Genomic DNA, 16,778 nt, shown 5'->3' on the forward strand with positions numbered 1-16,778 from the left:
CTGCTATGATGGTGTTGAATCTGATGGGTTTTGTTCTAAGTTTTGTTTAAGGAAAAAAAAATATGGATTTGTTTTTATGAATATGTTCTTGTGTTCTTCAGATTTTGTTCTTCATGTAAAAATTCTGGAATGTTGTTTATTGTTATAAATACTTTCTGGATTTTCTGTTACAGATATTGTGGAAAAAAAATTCTAGAAACAAAAGTAAGATTATATTTATTTATTTCAAAAAATAATTGTAAAATTGTAATCTGATTTTTTTTATTTTTTAGAAATATATATTTTTTTAGACTTTTTAGAAATATATATACAATAAAAGAGGGGAATTAATTTTATTCAAATTTTATTTATTTTTTTAAAAAATAAATATGAAATATATTTATATTTGTCGCCGAATAAATTAAACAAGATTGAAAAAAAAGCCACATAAGCTGCCACATCATCAAAAATTAAGATTTCATGTCTAGTTGGTCATTGAGGGGGTAATTGAAGGAATCTTGACTTTGTGAGGGGGAATCCAAAAATTTTATTTTGCAGGGGATAACACAAAATTCGGCTACTTTGCAAGGGGTAAAAGCCTATTTACCCTTTTTAATTTTCAATTTCTCTCATCTCACTCAATTTCAATTTTTGTTTAGTCTTTTATCCTCTATATTATCCGATCCTAGTGACTATTTTAAGGGGGTGTATTGGATTGAAAATGCAAAAGATTTTAAAAGATTTTTTTATGGAAAAAGAATCTTATGGTATCCAACCAAGTCTTTTATAAAATATAAACAAATCTTGTTGTATTTAATTAAAATAAGTAAGATTTTTTTTTTCGGACAACAAAATCAGTGGGTATTCAATTGAGATTTTTTATGACTTTAAAAATGTCTCTAAGTATTCAAAAGTATACTGATTTTGATGGATTCTTTTGTGGAATAGATTTTGAGAGAATTTTTTGTTGAAAATATAAATACTTTTGTCATCTGACAATCTCACTCAAACCCTTAAGATTTTTCTTTTTTTCTAAAGACTTTTTTTTTCCGGCAAGATTGGCGTTCATGTTCTTTCATTTACAACCTCCTATACTTTTTAATTGTCATCTTGAATGACTATCATATACAATTCCGATTTAAAATCGTTCATCATATACATTCATATGCCAAAAGAAACAAGCAAACATTAATCAAACACATCACAATTGTAGTTGTCTCGTAAAATTCCTTATTTATCTGCAAATCAAAGTGTAAAACAAATTGATCCGTACAAAATATTTATATCTTATCTGCATCTTACCATTTTTGTCAATGCATTAATCAACAAACTTGAATTTTGACCAACTTCACGCGCTTCTTTCTATTTTATAAACAATTATTATTGTTTTTAGCTACATAAATAGCTTAAGATTACTTTAAGTCTATCTAGCATTATCATTGACAATTGACACTTTAGATTGAACGTGTCTTCGGTGTCTAACATGTACGGTGTTAGTGTAGTTATATTCTGTTAAAGAAGTTCACATCACTTGCGAGATGGCCTGAATATGTGTTTATAAGTGAGCGTAATTCTCACATTACAAGCCGGTTTTGTAAGGTTGAGTTAAGCCCAATACTCAATTCTATGATAGTATCAGAGCATATCCACGATTTGCTGGGCCACTTCGTCGGGCCGCCTGCAATCAGAACCTCTCCACAATCCGTCGGGGAATGAGTTTGACCCAATACCCAATTCTAAAACATTCAATTACTTTTATTTTCTCAAACTTATACTGGTATCTTCGTTTTTGTGTTTGCGTTAGGGCTTCATAGTTTTTAGTTGAAGGCACAAATTTTTGCAGCATATCATGTTTCATTTCTATGTATACTTGTGATGCTGACCTGAATCAATTTTTGATGATGAGTAAATAAAGTCGTGCATCTCTATCTCATGTCTTTACTTGTAAAATGGGGTGAATAACACATCATTTCCTAGGTGGCCAATCAGAGTGAACCAGGTCAATGCTTTCCTGAAGAACAATATTAGTTATTATTATAATATGATATAATAACCACCAAAGAGTGTTTTATGTCTATAGGAAACTACGGAAACGGATTATACGCAGTTACTACATTAACGCAGTAATTGTTGTCGACCGTCCTATTAGAAACGAACGGTTAAGATTAAAACTGTGTGAAACTGTACTGAATAAATCATAGTCGTTTGATCACTTTTCAATGGCCAAGATTGGCTACTGTGTGAAACTGCGTGAGGCAGTTACAGCAGACAATCTCGGTCTGGGAAACTACCAAGCAAAACATTTCATATAGCTTATAAGTATAGAGTCTGGTTTGCAGATCATAGTCTGTCTCTTCTACTAGTCTGCTATGCTATGCACTTGCAGAGAGTATTGTGACTAATCTAGAAATCATGGCATGGAGTGCAGTGAGTTTTCTTCTGCAAAGGCTTGAACCAGTATTACAGAATAAGGTGAATTTGCTCACAGGAGTTGAATCAGAAGTGGTGTATCTGAAAGGACAATTAGAGCTCATAACAGCCTACTTAAAGGTTGCAGATGCATTAGAAGAGAGTGATGAGGAACTCAAAGTTTGGGTTAAGCAAGTTAGAGATGTTGCTCATGAGACTGAAGATATTCTCGATGAGTTGAAACTTCTTGTCCAAGCTCGTAATCATACAAATCGATTTTCTATTTCCCTACGCATTAGGAATATGAAAGCTCGTTATCGGATTTGTTATGAGTTGAAAAGCATCAATTCTCGCATGACAACTATTTTTTCAATTCATAAGAGATTCCTCAGAAAACTCGACTCTTCCTCAGAAGCTTCAAGTTCCAATTATACAGGTATTACTCACTTCAAAGACTCTTTCAAGCTAAAGTAGTACTCCATCCGGTCCCATATATAAGCAAAAATTTCTTTTTCAGATTCATCGAATCACTTATGCAGAAGTTAAACTTTGCATAAGTTATTCGATGAATCTGAAAAAGAAATTTTTGCTTATATATGAAACCGGAGGGAGTAGTGTGTATCCTAATGGTCATAGATTATGCTATTATTTGCACTCATTTCCACTGGTCTAGCTAGATTAATAGAAATAGTTATTCTTATCAGTAAGTTGAGAATAAGGATTTGGTGCTGAATTGCTTGATGGATTAGCTCTTATCATTTTGTGCTTATAATGAAAATATGTACAAAGTAAACCTCATGATGATGTGGAATAAAACTTGCCTATATCTAACTAATTACATCAGAGATATACACAAGTTCAAAGTAAACCTCATGATTATGTGGAATAAAACCTCATGATTATGTTCAAAGGAAATAAAACATATTTACACAAAAGCTGTGATAAGTGTTTTCTCCAAATTTATCACACTATTTCTTCTTACTTGTGTGTCCGGTGTCTGAAACTGACACATATGTGTCTATCTATCAACCGTTGTCGTATAAATTGTTAAGCAAGTGGTAGCAAACAAGTGTATTTATCTTTCTATTCAAAACTGTCGCTTGTCAGACTAATATACACCAAACAAATATGTTCTCAAGCAGGTAAAACATGGCATGATCAACGAGGAGATGCTCTTCTCCTGGACAACACTGATCTAGTAGGCATAGACAGACCTAAAAAGCAGTTGATCGGTTGGTTGATCAAAAGTTGTCCTGGACGGAAAGTAATTTCCGTTACCGGAATGGGAGGGATGGGAAAAACTACTTTAGTGAAGAAAGTATATGATGATCCAGAGGTAATAAAACACTTCAAAGCCTGTGCTTGGGTTACTGTTTCACAATCTTGTGAAATTGAGGACCTACTCAGAGACTTAGCCCAAAAACTATTTTCTGAGATACGACGAAAAGTCCCAGAAGGCTTGGAAAGCATGCGTAGTGACAAGTTGAAGATGATTATCAAAGAGCTCTTGGAGAGAAGGAGGTACTGGTATTTATATAGATAAATTTTGAAGAAAATAACAATTTTATTATAATTGAATCCTTGATGTTTGTTATCTAATAAGAGGTCTAACAGGTACCTAGTTGTATTTGATGATATGTGGCATATGCATGAATGGGAAGCTGTCAAATATGCACTTCCAAAAAACAATTGTGGTAGCAGAATCATGATCACCACGCGCAAATCTGATTTAGCCTTTATTTCGTCCAGTATAGAGTCCAAAGGTAAGGTGTATAACCTACAACCCTTGAAAGAAGATGAAGCGCGAGAATTATTTTGTAGAAAGACTTTCCAAGGTCACTCATGTCCCTCATATTTAATTGACATATGTAATTATATCTTAAGAAAATGTGAGGGTCTTCCCCTTGCAATTGTAGCAATCAGTGGTGTCCTTGCTACAAAAGACAAGCATAGGATAGATGAGTGGAGCATGATTTGTCGTTGTCTTGGATCTGAAATTCAAGTCAACAGCAAACTTGATAATCTGAAAACAGTACTTTGCCTTAGTTTTAATGATTTGCCTTACTATTTAAAGTACTGTTTCTTGTACTTAAGCATGTTTCCTGAGGACTATCAGATTCAGCGCATGAGATTGATTCGGTTATGGATAGCAGAAGGATTTATTGAAGCCAAAGACGGAAAAACTGTGGAAGATGTTGCAGAAGATTACCTCAAGGAGCTCCTAAACAGAAACTTATTACAAGTAGCAGAAAGAACATCTGATGGAAGAGTCAAAACTTTGAGAATCCATGATCTCCTGAGGGAGATTATCATTTTGAAGTCCAAGGACCAAAACTTTGCAACAATTGTCAAAGAACAAAATGTGGTGTCACCTGAGAAACTCCGACGCCTTGCGCTGCACGGCACACTACCAAATCCAAATGGACAGCAACAAAGATCGGTTTCTCAACTCCGTTCTCTCTTAATGTTTGGAGTGTCTGAAATTTTATCCCTTGGAAAACTGTTTCCAGGTGGATTCAAACTCCTCGGTGTTTTAGATTATCAAGATTCACCTTTGAAGAAGTTTCCAGTAGCAGTTAATGATTTATATCATTTAACATATCTGAGCTTGAAAAACACACAGGTGAAAAGGCTTCCAAATTGTGTACTAGGAAAGTTGCAAAATCTAGAAACACTTGATCTTAAGAATACTCGTGTTACAGAATTGCCTGCAGATATAGTAAAGCTTAAAAAGCTTCGCCATCTCCTTGTATATCGGTCTATAGTAGAAGGTTATGCACAATTCCACTCGAAATATGGTTTTAAGGCCCCTCTTCAAATAGGAAAATTACAGTCACTACAAAAGCTTTGTTTTGTAGAGGCAAACCAAGGTTGTGGCATGATTATAAGACAATTAAAGGAGCTAAGCCAATTACGAAGGTTAGGCATCATGAGACTCAGGGAAGAAGATGGGAAGGATTTCTGTTTCTGCATTGAAAAATTGACTAGTCTCTGTGCGCTTTCTGTTACTTCTGAGGGTGAGAATAAAGTTATTGATTTGACATATCTTTCTACACCTCCTCCGTTTCTTCAACGATTGTATTTGTCAGGGCGACTACAAGAGTTACCGTGCTGGATACCTTCTCTTCATAACCTGGCCAGGTTATTTCTAAAATGGAGCTGTTTGAAACATGATCCACTGGTATATCTGCAGGATTTGCCGAACCTTGCACATCTAGAACTACTCCAAGTTTATGATACTGACATGTTGCATTTCAAGTGCGGTAAGTTCAATAAGCTTAAGGTTTTAGGCCTTGACAAATTTGAAGGACTCAATCAGGTTATAGTGGAGAAGGGTGCAATGCCTTACCTTGAAACACTAAGCATCGGGCGTTGCGGATCATTGAAGAAGGTTCCATCAGGCATTGAAAACTTGACTAAACTTGAAGTCCTAGAGTTTTTCGATATGCCAGATGAACTCATGAAGACAATATGTCAACATGGTCCGGGAAAAGATTACTGGAAAGTATCACATATACCAGAAGTTTATTCTACCTACTGGAGAGATGGTGGTTGGGATGTTTATGCATTAGACAGTTTCAGAGACTGTTCTCCCCGATCTGGCATAGTCAGGAGAAGCCATGAACGCCGGAATCAGTGGAAAGTTTAGCTTTAAATTATGGAATAATAACAGAAATGTGTATAATAATTTGTGTATATTGTATATTAACAAAACTGAGCTGACTTGTTTCCTGTATATATGTCAGCACTCCAAATAAAGGTGTAGGTTTTAACTCACCTTTGTTTAAATTTGATCAATATATATAATTCTTCCAATATTCCATATCCAAATCCCATTTTTTCTCTATGTTCAAGATTATTATATAAATAATGCATTATCTCTTAGTCAGTGTTTTAAAAATTGAACCAGACAAGGGGAAATTCAAATTAGCAAGTTTGTTTTGCTAATAATCTAGCTCTATGAATATTGCATTGCACATTGCACGTTTTACTCTCACATACCAAGCTCTCAAAAGCAATGGTATCTCTCCTCACTTTCCACCTCATCTGATTCCTAACAATATTATCAGTGATAGATAATCTATTACAAGATGCAAATAAGATTAATAAACGTATAGTTAACAAAAAAAATATAGAAACTACCTCAATGGCCAAAACTTTTTGTTTCCATGACCTTGATTCTTTCGAGAGTAGATATAATCAAGTTATCAAAATTTGTTCATGAACGATGAGGGTTTGTATTGATCCTCACCTTATAATCCCACCAATATCCTTATTTAATATTTTGTTGTTTTCCCTACCCAGATGAGGGTTTTTCTTACAATTTCATCCATGTTCAAAAATATAGTTTTGGACAAGATTGATCAGAAAGTTTTTTTTTTTTTTTTGAATGGCAAATTGTTAGTATATTTACAATATTATGTTAGTATTTCTCTTTTTCAGGACTCGAACCCTGGACGTATTAACATTAGACAAATTTGTATATGTTCTATTGATCAATTAATTGGATGTTGTTTGCTTTTGAATTAAATAAAAGTCAAATAATTTTGATTTAGACACACACAAATGATGAAAAGTAGAAGCTGAAATAATTAATTTATCATTATTACTTTTTATGTAATAATATTTCCTTTTATACTTTTCATCATTTGTGACCATAAAAGCCTTGCTCACATATACACTCAAGCATCTGAGTACATCCTTTAATAGAAAGAAAGGGGGGAAACAGAATGAGGAGTTTTATCTAGAGACTCACTGACTGATAATATTTCCTTTTATATTTTAATATTATTGATTGATTTACCTAGAGACATTAATCTAATTTTCTGACCAAGTTGACAACAATAGCATTGACTCAACCAATACAAGAGAGAGGACATAGCATTTTGAAATACTAAGTAACTGTTTGGTTCTGCGTTGAAAAGAATTGATTTTGGTAAAATTGAGTTTGGTTAAAAGTGAGTTGAACATAATTGATTTATGTTTGGATACATTAATGTGAAAGTGATTCTCAACATTTGATGTTATTTGGGTAGTTTGAATTAAAATTGCTTTTGGATGTGCAATTACCAAGATGGGTTTTACTTGGATGTTTTTCTCTTCCCCCTCCCATGAATCTTTTATACCCCCAATATTCCAATTTTGCCCTTATAGAAAAATTCGGTTCGCAGAAACCGAATTTTTTCTAGTGCAAATTCAGAGTAAATTTCGGTTTTTAGAAACCAAAATTTGTTTTCAAGGCAAAAAAAATTTCGATTTCTACGAACCGAAGTTTTTTCAAGGGCAAAATTGGAAACTCAGGGGGGATAAAAGATTCACGGGGGTGGGGAGAGAAAACATCTTTTACTTGTATTATATTATATATAACTATTTAAATTTAATAAATAATTAAAAGATTATTAAAAAAATTCAATAAAATATGATAATAATTAGGCTTAATTATACTTTTAGTCTCTTATCTTTTAAAAGTTTCAAGTTCGTCCCTTATTTTTTCTTTAAGTTTCAAGTTAAAAGTTTCAAATTGGTCCCTTAAGTTTGGTCTTAGTCATATTCCATGTCATTTTCTTTTAATTAAAAAAACAAAATTAAAATATAAGAGATCAAATTGAAACCTAAAATTTGACGGGAGGACTAACTAATGCAACAGAAGAAAAGATAAATTAATGCAACGGAAGAAAAGATAAGAGACCAACATGAAATTTTTAAAAAATAATAGACCAACTTAAAACCTAAAATAAATATAAAGACAAAAATGCAATTAAATATAATAATTATATTAAAAAATGGGCTATTTATTATACTAATAAACAAAAAATACTTCTTTAATACATTGGCATATTAGTAGTATGTGTGGACGCTTTTTATACATGCTTGCATTTTTAATCATGACATGAGTATATAATAAAGGGCAATAGGGGGAAGTTACAATTCCTACTGAACGCTATATTCTAAAATTGATTCCAACTGATGCAGAAGATTTGATTTCCAGCTTCGGTCAAACGCAATTCTAGAGGATAAAAAGCAATTTTATTTTAAATACCCAAACAACATTACAACAGGTTAAATCACGTTTGGGCTGGAAAACGTACGTTTTAAGCCTTCTAACGCTCAACCAAACATAGGCTAAGATATCATTGCTTAGACTTGTATTGCTTAATGGCCTTTGTTCCAAATGACAAAAAAAAGTTAATCATTAATTTTCAATTCTACAAAAATTTGAATGGTAGAATATCTATCATGCTAATCAAAACTTTCCCCCACCTGGACACAAGTTCCGAAACCAGTCAGAATTGGAAGTGTGCCGTGTGCATAGTCCTCCAAAAATGGCAGAAATCCTCTTCATTTTTCAAAAGAAATAAAGTTCCTCGTTTCTATAGTTCTGAATGTATGAAAAGCACATTTCTAAAAACAAAACTACACACCTAAAACTATAGTAACGAAGAGCTTTGTTTCTTTAAAGAGAAGAGGATCTCAACTACAAAGACCACCGTACCTTTGCTGCCTATCTGCATCTCACCATTTAGGCACCAATTCCTACCACAGTCGAATGATACATGTGTGCTTATGTACAAAAATTGAACAAGGGAATTGAAAAGAGACTTCATAGAGAGTCATCTCCGAATTACGTTTCTACCCTTTCCTTGAATTGACGAGCAAGGTCAACGATTTCAATTTGTCTTATTTGCTTCACCAAGTCATCCTGCTGCTCATTTTCATTTCCTTTCCGAGATAATCTGATTGCAACATCAAGTGTGAAAGTAACCATGTCCCTAGTGTTTTTTAAATCGTGCAAAACAGTGACAGAGTATGATGGATTGGATACTAGTCTATTAAGTAATATCAGTATCTCTCGCATAAGAAATGTCCTGAAAACAAATTGTTCAGAATGAGTTAAAGAAATCAAAGAAACTTGCTTAAATGAAAATGCTCAAATGCAAAGAAAATCTAATATAAGTCTAACTTCACCTTCACCATTTCTCCAAGAAACACAGACCTGGATTACATGTATTGTTTTTGTTATCCATATTCCGGAAAAGAACGGAAGTTTATTGATGAGAGGAATGCACAATTTTGATGATTGTATTGATTCAGATAGACAAGTTTTATTACCTCTCCCTAAAAATTTCTGGTAGCTCATTGTATGCGCTGGCTTCACGGTCCATCTCAGAACTGACTAATTGCAAAATCAACAAAAGATAGTTTACATCTTTTGTAGAGAGCCTATGACCAATAAAGATTTCAAAACCAGGTTGTCCGGATGATGCAAGGAAGGCCAGCACAAGAATAGTTTTTCTACTTATTTTCAACTCCTGAAATTACAATGACATACATTTTTAAACAGACCAAAGTGCCTTGGCACATCCCTATCATTAAAGAAAATAAGAATGAAGCTTTTAATCTTCAGATGAAAAAGAATGTAAACATACATTGAAAAGAAAATAAAGATCAAAATATTATAACTATATCGCTTTTTTTTTTTTAACATAACTATATCACATTTTAAAACAAGGAAAGGGGCACTAGTCAAGGAACTAAATATATAGAAAAAAAGTTAAAACAAAAGGGTTTCGAGAAATTTTAAAAACCCTCCAAAGTCTTCTTTTGCTCATTTTTTTAAGTTCCCCCAAATTGAGTTTTTATTTCTTTAATTTCAATGCACAACCAGTGTAAAGTTATTTTACACATGCATCTAATTATGTGTTGCAACATCATTATATGTATTTTAAAACACGCGACTTGTCATACTTATTGATGACATTGAATGCATGTGTAAAATAATTTCACACTGAGTGTATAGAAACTAAATTCTTTTTAACATTCAAACAAGATGAGAGTCTTTCATCCTTCCCTTCCCTCAACTTTTTCCTTCTTTTCCAACATACAAACAAAGCCTTAACAAACTTACCAGTAAACCCCCTCCACAGGAAGCTACACAATCGGCCAATCCTTCAAGGATGATTTGAAAATTTTGGAAATCTGACGAAGATGCATTGTCCTCCATAGCACTTTTACTGTCCCCCTCTTTGCAACCACAGCAGAAAGTAGCCAACAGTTTTGGACCTTAAACACATGAAAATAAAATTTAAAAAAAAAAAATCGTAAAAAGTTATGATTGGAATGCATCGCAGATGATAAATTCTAAAATTATAGCTGCTTAGGATCGTTTTCTTACTTTCAATAAAGTATTTTCATTCAAAGAAACCATTATTTTCAAATGATAAATGATAGCTTTTATTTTAATTATTTTCATTCAAAGTCATTATATGAAGTCCTAAGTGAGATACAGAGTCAATAAATTCTACATAGTGATTCATGGGAAAAGACATACGTGAGATATGAAGTCATTAAGTTACATATGGTGATGGTAAAAACAAATGAAATGAAAGAGGGGACATGAAATAGATTATGTAGCATTCAATGAAGAATTTTTTTTTGAATTGGTTAATGGAGAAAACTTACAATTTAGAACTAGGTACAGAAGTCTTAGAGTTTTCTTTCTTACACGTAGCCCAGCATCTTTCTTAAGCAATTCTGAAATAGTTTTGAAAACTGTGTTCTGACAAAACCTGTATCAAAGCAAATTTCTCAGGGTATAACTATAATATTTATCTTCAGAGCCAATTTTTCAACAGAAAAGATTAACACAAAAACTTACGTCTCCCTCTCAAAGTAAGCAGTACTCCTTAGGAATAGCAGAATCATAATGGACACTGCCTGCACTCTCACGTTTTCGTCTGTGATCCTCGTGGAAATTTGGTGCATTATGTCAAAAATATCAGACCATCTCACACAAGGTTGCTGTAAGGCACTTTGATAATTCCAGCACTCTTTTCTTCTTAACATTTCTTCATTGAAGGGCTTTCCATCTTTCGCACCGTCCAACCCGTCAGAATCCAAAAGGTTCTTCCCGACGCAAATTCCTTCAACGAAGACATTGTCCCTGAGCAGAGTGCACTGGAAAGATCAAATCATAAGTTCATAAGAACATGAACCTCAGAAAGGAAAGAAAGTAAAAGTCACTTCACATACAATTAAGCCCATTCCACAGAAGTCTTTGCAAAGGGGAAAAAATGTACCGAACACTAAAAATAATTTCGGCCCCAGAGTAGAAAGCAATTTTGTTTTAGCTATATTTACGATATTTTCTCCCAGAGTGTTTCAGTATAAAATAAGCACAGAAATCACTGCAGGTGGTATGTCATTTGTCCAAATACAACATGTCCGTCCAGTAAGTGTATAATGAGTATTAGTTTCTTGTCACACTTAATTAAAGGGTATGATTTTTCTTGAGTTTTTATCATAGTTATCAAACTAATACCAGACGTCAACCAGATAAGAACCATGGGTCAACCAGTGGGCCAATGGTTAGATTTTAGATGTATAAATCGAAATTTAAATATCATGACTTCATAACAAGTAAGGAACCAATTTATAATAAGGTTGTTAAAAACAACAGAAAATGTCGCTAAATATTACATACCTTCTTCCAAAATTCTTCTCTGATTCCAGTAGGAGCTTCAGAAGTGTACGTAGTATACATAGAGAGCTATGGACAATAATAACCTATGTAAGAAAGGAAAAATATGTCACCAGAGATTATAAAATAGAAAAGAGAAATATTTTCGTGAATAGCGACAGTAAGAGACCAATATGGTAACTTTTACGTGTTGGGATATTTTTAAATAAACCAGAGCATAAATTGCATGAGCCAATAATCACCCCATGTGACCTATTTTAAATTATATTAAAACGTTATGGAGAAATCATAATTCACAAGTAGTCAGGTACTTCAAGTCAACAACAATACAGATGAGATGTCCATGTTACCATTTACTTCTGTAACAATATATAGCAAAAAGTTGCTGAGTTTTTCACTGAAGACCACAAGTAACAACGCATCCACCCTTGTTTTCAGTTAAAATGCGCTGCAATCGTAACCCACTACTTTCAAGAGTGGATGTACCCTTACTTGGAGAAATGTAACATCACTTCTGGATAGAAGAGCATAGCGGCCAACCCCAAAAATGCTTACAGTGAGATTGGAGAGAGTGGGATGGCTGCTTTTTTTAAATTTTTATACGATTTATATAATTTATATTATATTCATAAAAAAAAAATCAATTAAAATATGAGCGCATGACTGAGACAGAGTGAGAGGGGAAGCCCAAACACTGCTATGATGTTATTTAAAAGTAAAATTCATAAAATACCCCATTAATGTAGAATTTGAGCTCATTAGGAGGTGCGGATGCAACAACTGTTATTTAGGCCTCTGGAGCAGTAGCTAGGGCTGTCACACTATTGACAGCAATTTTATATACAAGCTCACTTTAAAGGGAATAATTATACGCCCAGGTGCAAATGGACACACATATTTTACAAGTATATATTCGTTAATGTAAATTGGCTATCATCGAGAATGTAAAGACACTGTGACATAGCAAAATGAAAAGAGACACATTGCCATAAAGTAAGTAGTTTAGTTTATAACTTCGATTGAAGAGGAAGAAATGGTGGACCCCTTGAGAAAAGGATATATTAAAATAGCTAACTCGACATTTTTCGGAAGCGCTACTGCTTATGAAGAAAAATCGATTACCCACAGATGACAGTAGTATAGCCTTGCAAGCAATTTGAAAAAAATAATATTTTTTCACAAATTCACAAATTTAGTATAAATGAAAGTACTCACATTTTCCATACTACATAGATCAAGCAACGGCGGTATCGAAGTTTCCAACACATCTGTTCCATCAGCTATCTACAGCACATACCAATAACTGAATTATATGCAACCTCAACTAACATGATTGAATAATGAATAATAGAAACAAGCCCCGTAATAAGAGTATCCAATATGTAACCATGAAAAGCAATCAGAATAAGAAATCCTCCTAACAGCATAATAAACATGGAAAATAGAAGGATAAGTTCTATGTAATGTAAACTACATCTCCAAAACCCCGTGTGTGTGTGTGTCTATATATATATATATATATATATATATATATATATATATATATATATATATATATATATATATATATATATATATAATAATCTCCAAGCTACTAAAGCAAAATATACACCAATGCATGGTTGAACTGATACCTTTGTCAATGCATGGTAAAGATGTGACACCTTTGCTGCTTCCGGAGTATTGTTTTCATTGACGGAATGCAAAGGTACTCTTGAAGAGCTTACATCTGTAAGTAATTTTCGTGTTATTTCAGAAGGTGGACTCATGCTCATGCAGCCAAAAATATTATGAATATCTTTTTGACAACTGGTGAACAACTTGGATATAACATCACTTCCAAGCATTTTGTCACTTGGAGACCCACATATCGCCAGCAACTTCTGGGAGAGATCAAGATAAGCAGAAAGATCATCGCTTGGAGGATCTTGAACTTCATGATGACTAACTATTTTGGTTTCAACCCTTTTTGCTTTAGCAGTTTGAGCTTCTTGATGACTAACTATTTTGGTTTCAACCCTTTTTGCTTTAGCAGTTGTCTCAACTGGCACACAACGAAAACATGTCAAGGGTGTACCACTGTGTCAGAAACTAACAGAAAATTCTTTTAAATGAGGAAGAGGGATTATTCGCATGCCTCACCAGTCAGATCACTTGAAGATACTCCACTTTGATATTTTAAAGAGGCTTTAGGATGGTCGGGAGCACGAATTCCTAAATCCCTGCCACTATGGTCCCTCATTAATAACAAATTTATGCCACGCAACAACATGGAGAAAATATAAAAATACATAAGAGAAGGAATATAAAATACAATCTCATGCCTGTTATATTAGACACTGCTTCCTCTGGACTTAAACATAAGCAAAATTTATGTACCAAAAAAAAAATAAACATGAGCAAAATTCAAAATGTATTTGCTCTAAGTTTGTACCAAATACATTTTGACTTTGCTTATATTTAAGTTCAAAGTAGTAACTAGTTATTCATCATGGCCAATCCCAGGCTAATGGAATAAAAGACCTTCTGACTGATGGGATAAACTATGTTAACTAGTTTATTTTAGGTGAATAGTAGAGACCATTTGTCAAGAAACAATTGGTAACAAGGTTGTCTACAATAATATCTGGTTACTTTTACCACTGACCATTTACATGATATACAGTTATACAAACAGACAAAAATGTACATGTTTACTGATAGATATACTGAAAAGTACAGGTTTTATTGTTCCGTTCATAAACCTAATAACGGAAACTTGAAGGCCTCCTTTTCATTTTATCAGTTTATTTTCAATTGTTTCTGCCTACATATCACATCATTCAAGATATGTAAGCAACTATGACTAAAGCTGCAAGATATAGGAGACCAAAACTATAAGTTTTCTAGTTAGCTAATTATGAGATGCATCAAGTAAATAAAAAATTACTTACTTGTCTATGCTTTTAGAACGTTTAGTACGGAGATTATGTTCTTCGTTCTCAGAAGATGTGAATTTGAACTGATCCTCGTTCTTGCCTCTTTCTTTGTTCAACTTGAGGCATTCCTTTTCCTGAAAGCATGCAAAGAAGTTGTAACAAGCATGCCATTGCCGACATTACACTGATTCTAAGAATTTTGTAATCAACCAATTGAAACCAACAAATATGCATAGTTGCGCTCCAACATACCAGATTTATAACCTGCTTTGAAGCACGTACCGGCTCCCTGTGTTCTTGCTATCAACAATTTAAAACCAAGTTCAGCATACAGATCTTTGGATTCAAGGTGGAAAGCATTAAAATTGATAATGCCTCATGTCAAACATGATATTAGTAACAACTAACAAATTTAGACAGTATCATAAAAATTCATTTTGACTCTGAATTCATTTTGACAGTATCATCAAGTTTTACATCAAACTAGCTTTTAGCATAAAAACATTGGCACACATATCATTTCACTTCAAACTCAATTTTAACTTAATCAATAAATGTGTGTTTGGGACAGCTTTTGAACGCAATTTCTCATGTTCCTATGCATTTTCAACGTGAAAAAAGAGAAGCTACAAAAGTAAGCTTCCACGTTGCCGTGATTTCTAACCATGACTTCTCAAAATGTGCCGTTGTTCCAAACACATGCTTTAAAAATCAAATTCATTTAAAATCGCATTTCTCGAACACTTTGAAAAGTGCATTTTTGTCCTTACTCTACCTAATACAAAAGTGTATGCACATGGGTAGTTTAGCATTTATCATAACAGCATAGAAAAACACCTTTTTCCTTCCTCATTATTACAAACACACATACAACCCAACATAACATAACATGAAACGAAACACCACTACAAATAAAACCCTCAAACATTCAAAATTAGAATGTCTATAGAAACATTCCTAAAATATCTTATAGCAAAACGAAAAGGTTACATTAATTAAACTTGATAATGGCCAATGGTAACATAACAGGAATACTTATTAAACTACAAAACCCTCTATGTTTACTCTCAACTTCCAATACCCTGCTAAATCTCTCTGACTTAACTAAATTAACCATAACCATGTTGTTTCAATCAAGATTAATACCCTACTAAATATTTCTGACTTGATGATGATGATGACCCATTTAGTTTCCAACAAAGAACAATCCCCAAAGAAGCAAACACAAACAGAAAGAAACAATTTTGATAAAACCCATATAATAAAAACACAAATTGATTAAGACCCATTTTGGGAATTACCTTTAATCGATCAAATTCAATGTCCTTAATATCATGAGAAATGGGTTTAGGAGGTGAGAAATTATTAACAGAAATAGTGGGTCTTTGAGAAAGCTCTCGAGGAGGTGAGAAATTATTAACAGAAATTTCAATTGGTTGTTGTTGTTGTTGGAAATGATGGTTAGAGAAAGAAGGAATGGAAGAAGAAGAAGGGTTAGTGGTGGAGAGGGTTTTGGATTTGGAAGCGAGAGCAGCAGCTTTTGCTTCTGCTGCGATTATTTCGCTAAACATGTCGTCGTCCCAATCGTCGACTATAATTCCGTCGCAATCGTTCATTTTCGTCTTCTTCGATGTTCTTCGTCACTCTGCTACTACTACTGAGTTAGGTCTTCTCTGTTTCTTTACTTATTTGAATTTCATTTGAATGAATGAATGAATGAATGAAACGTTTTATGCTTTTGTCAGAGAGAAAAACTAATACATGTCCTTTCAATAATAATAAAAAAACTGTTAAAATAATCATATGATTTTTTGAAAATCATTTATCATTTTTTCAATGCATAAAAACTGTTAAAATAATCATTATTCTCAAAAATCATTTTTGTTAATAAAAAAAATTTGTTCCTAAAAAAAATCAAGGGTATTGTTGGTATTATAAAAAGTACACACCAAATTTTTTGTATTCTCTTTATATATAGACTAGTGGCCAAACGG

The 16,778-nt window shown here is 33.2% G+C and overlaps 2 protein-coding genes across 5 annotated transcripts; one reads left to right on the top strand and one right to left on the bottom strand.

The window, feature by feature from the left end:
- Positions 1-1,408: 1,408 nt before the first annotated feature.
- On the top strand, positions 1,409-6,318 carry LOC123907628 (disease resistance protein RPM1-like). 2 transcript variants are annotated; one of them, XM_045957966.1, is made up of 3 exons: positions 1,409-2,824; positions 3,528-3,909; positions 4,003-6,213. In XM_045957966.1, exons 1-3 carry the CDS (start codon positions 2,392-2,394, stop codon positions 6,035-6,037), a joined length of 2,850 nt encoding a protein of 949 aa, XP_045813922.1. In that variant the 5' UTR covers positions 1,409-2,391; the 3' UTR covers positions 6,038-6,213. The 2 variants fall into 2 exon arrangements, with proteins under 2 accessions (XP_045813922.1, XP_045813923.1); XM_045957967.1 differs by having other exon boundaries at positions 1,924-2,824; positions 3,531-3,909; positions 4,003-6,318.
- A 2,189-nt stretch (positions 6,319-8,507) lies between these two features.
- On the bottom strand, positions 8,508-16,501 carry LOC123907629 (protein SENSITIVE TO UV 2). Of its 3 annotated transcripts, XM_045957970.1 has the most exons (13): positions 16,086-16,501; positions 15,037-15,084; positions 14,800-14,918; positions 14,009-14,094; positions 13,501-13,910; positions 13,082-13,150; positions 11,870-11,952; positions 11,045-11,329; positions 10,849-10,955; positions 10,295-10,449; positions 9,499-9,698; positions 9,355-9,382; positions 9,070-9,254 (listed from the first exon to the last, which is right to left on the bottom strand). In XM_045957970.1, exons 1-13 carry the CDS (start codon positions 16,398-16,400, stop codon positions 9,219-9,221), a joined length of 1,941 nt encoding a protein of 646 aa, XP_045813926.1. In that variant the 5' UTR covers positions 16,401-16,501; the 3' UTR covers positions 9,070-9,218. The 3 variants fall into 3 exon arrangements, with proteins under 3 accessions (XP_045813925.1, XP_045813924.1, XP_045813926.1); XM_045957969.1 differs by lacking the exon at positions 9,355-9,382 and having other exon boundaries at positions 8,508-9,254; positions 14,009-14,088; XM_045957968.1 differs by lacking the exon at positions 9,355-9,382 and having other exon boundaries at positions 8,508-9,254; positions 16,086-16,500.
- Positions 16,502-16,778: the final 277 nt, after the last annotated feature.

The sequence above is a fragment of the Trifolium pratense genome, linkage group LG2 (assembly GCF_020283565.1).
Source record: "Trifolium pratense cultivar HEN17-A07 linkage group LG2, ARS_RC_1.1, whole genome shotgun sequence".
NCBI lineage: Eukaryota > Viridiplantae > Streptophyta > Magnoliopsida > Fabales > Fabaceae > Trifolium > Trifolium pratense.

Coding starts and splice junctions, on each gene's coding strand:
- LOC123907628 (XM_045957966.1), top strand. CDS start 2,392: ATGGCATGGAGTGCAGTGAGTTTTCTTCTGCAAAGGCTTGAACCAGTA. Junction 2,825..3,527: donor TTCAAGTTCCAATTATACAG/GTATTACTCACT, acceptor TATGTTCTCAAG/CAGGTAAAACATGGCATGAT. Junction 3,910..4,002: donor GAGCTCTTGGAGAGAAGGAG/GTACTGGTATTT, acceptor GAGGTCTAACAG/GTACCTAGTTGTATTTGATG.
- LOC123907629 (XM_045957968.1), bottom strand. CDS start 16,400: ATGAACGATTGCGACGGAATTATAGTCGACGATTGGGACGACGACATG. Junction 15,085..16,085: donor TTGAATTTGATCGATTAAAG/GTAATTCCCAAA, acceptor AATTGTTGATAG/CAAGAACACAGGGAGCCGGT. Junction 14,095..14,799: donor CGTTCTAAAAGCATAGACAA/GTAAGTAATTTT, acceptor GAGGGACCATAG/TGGCAGGGATTTAGGAATTC.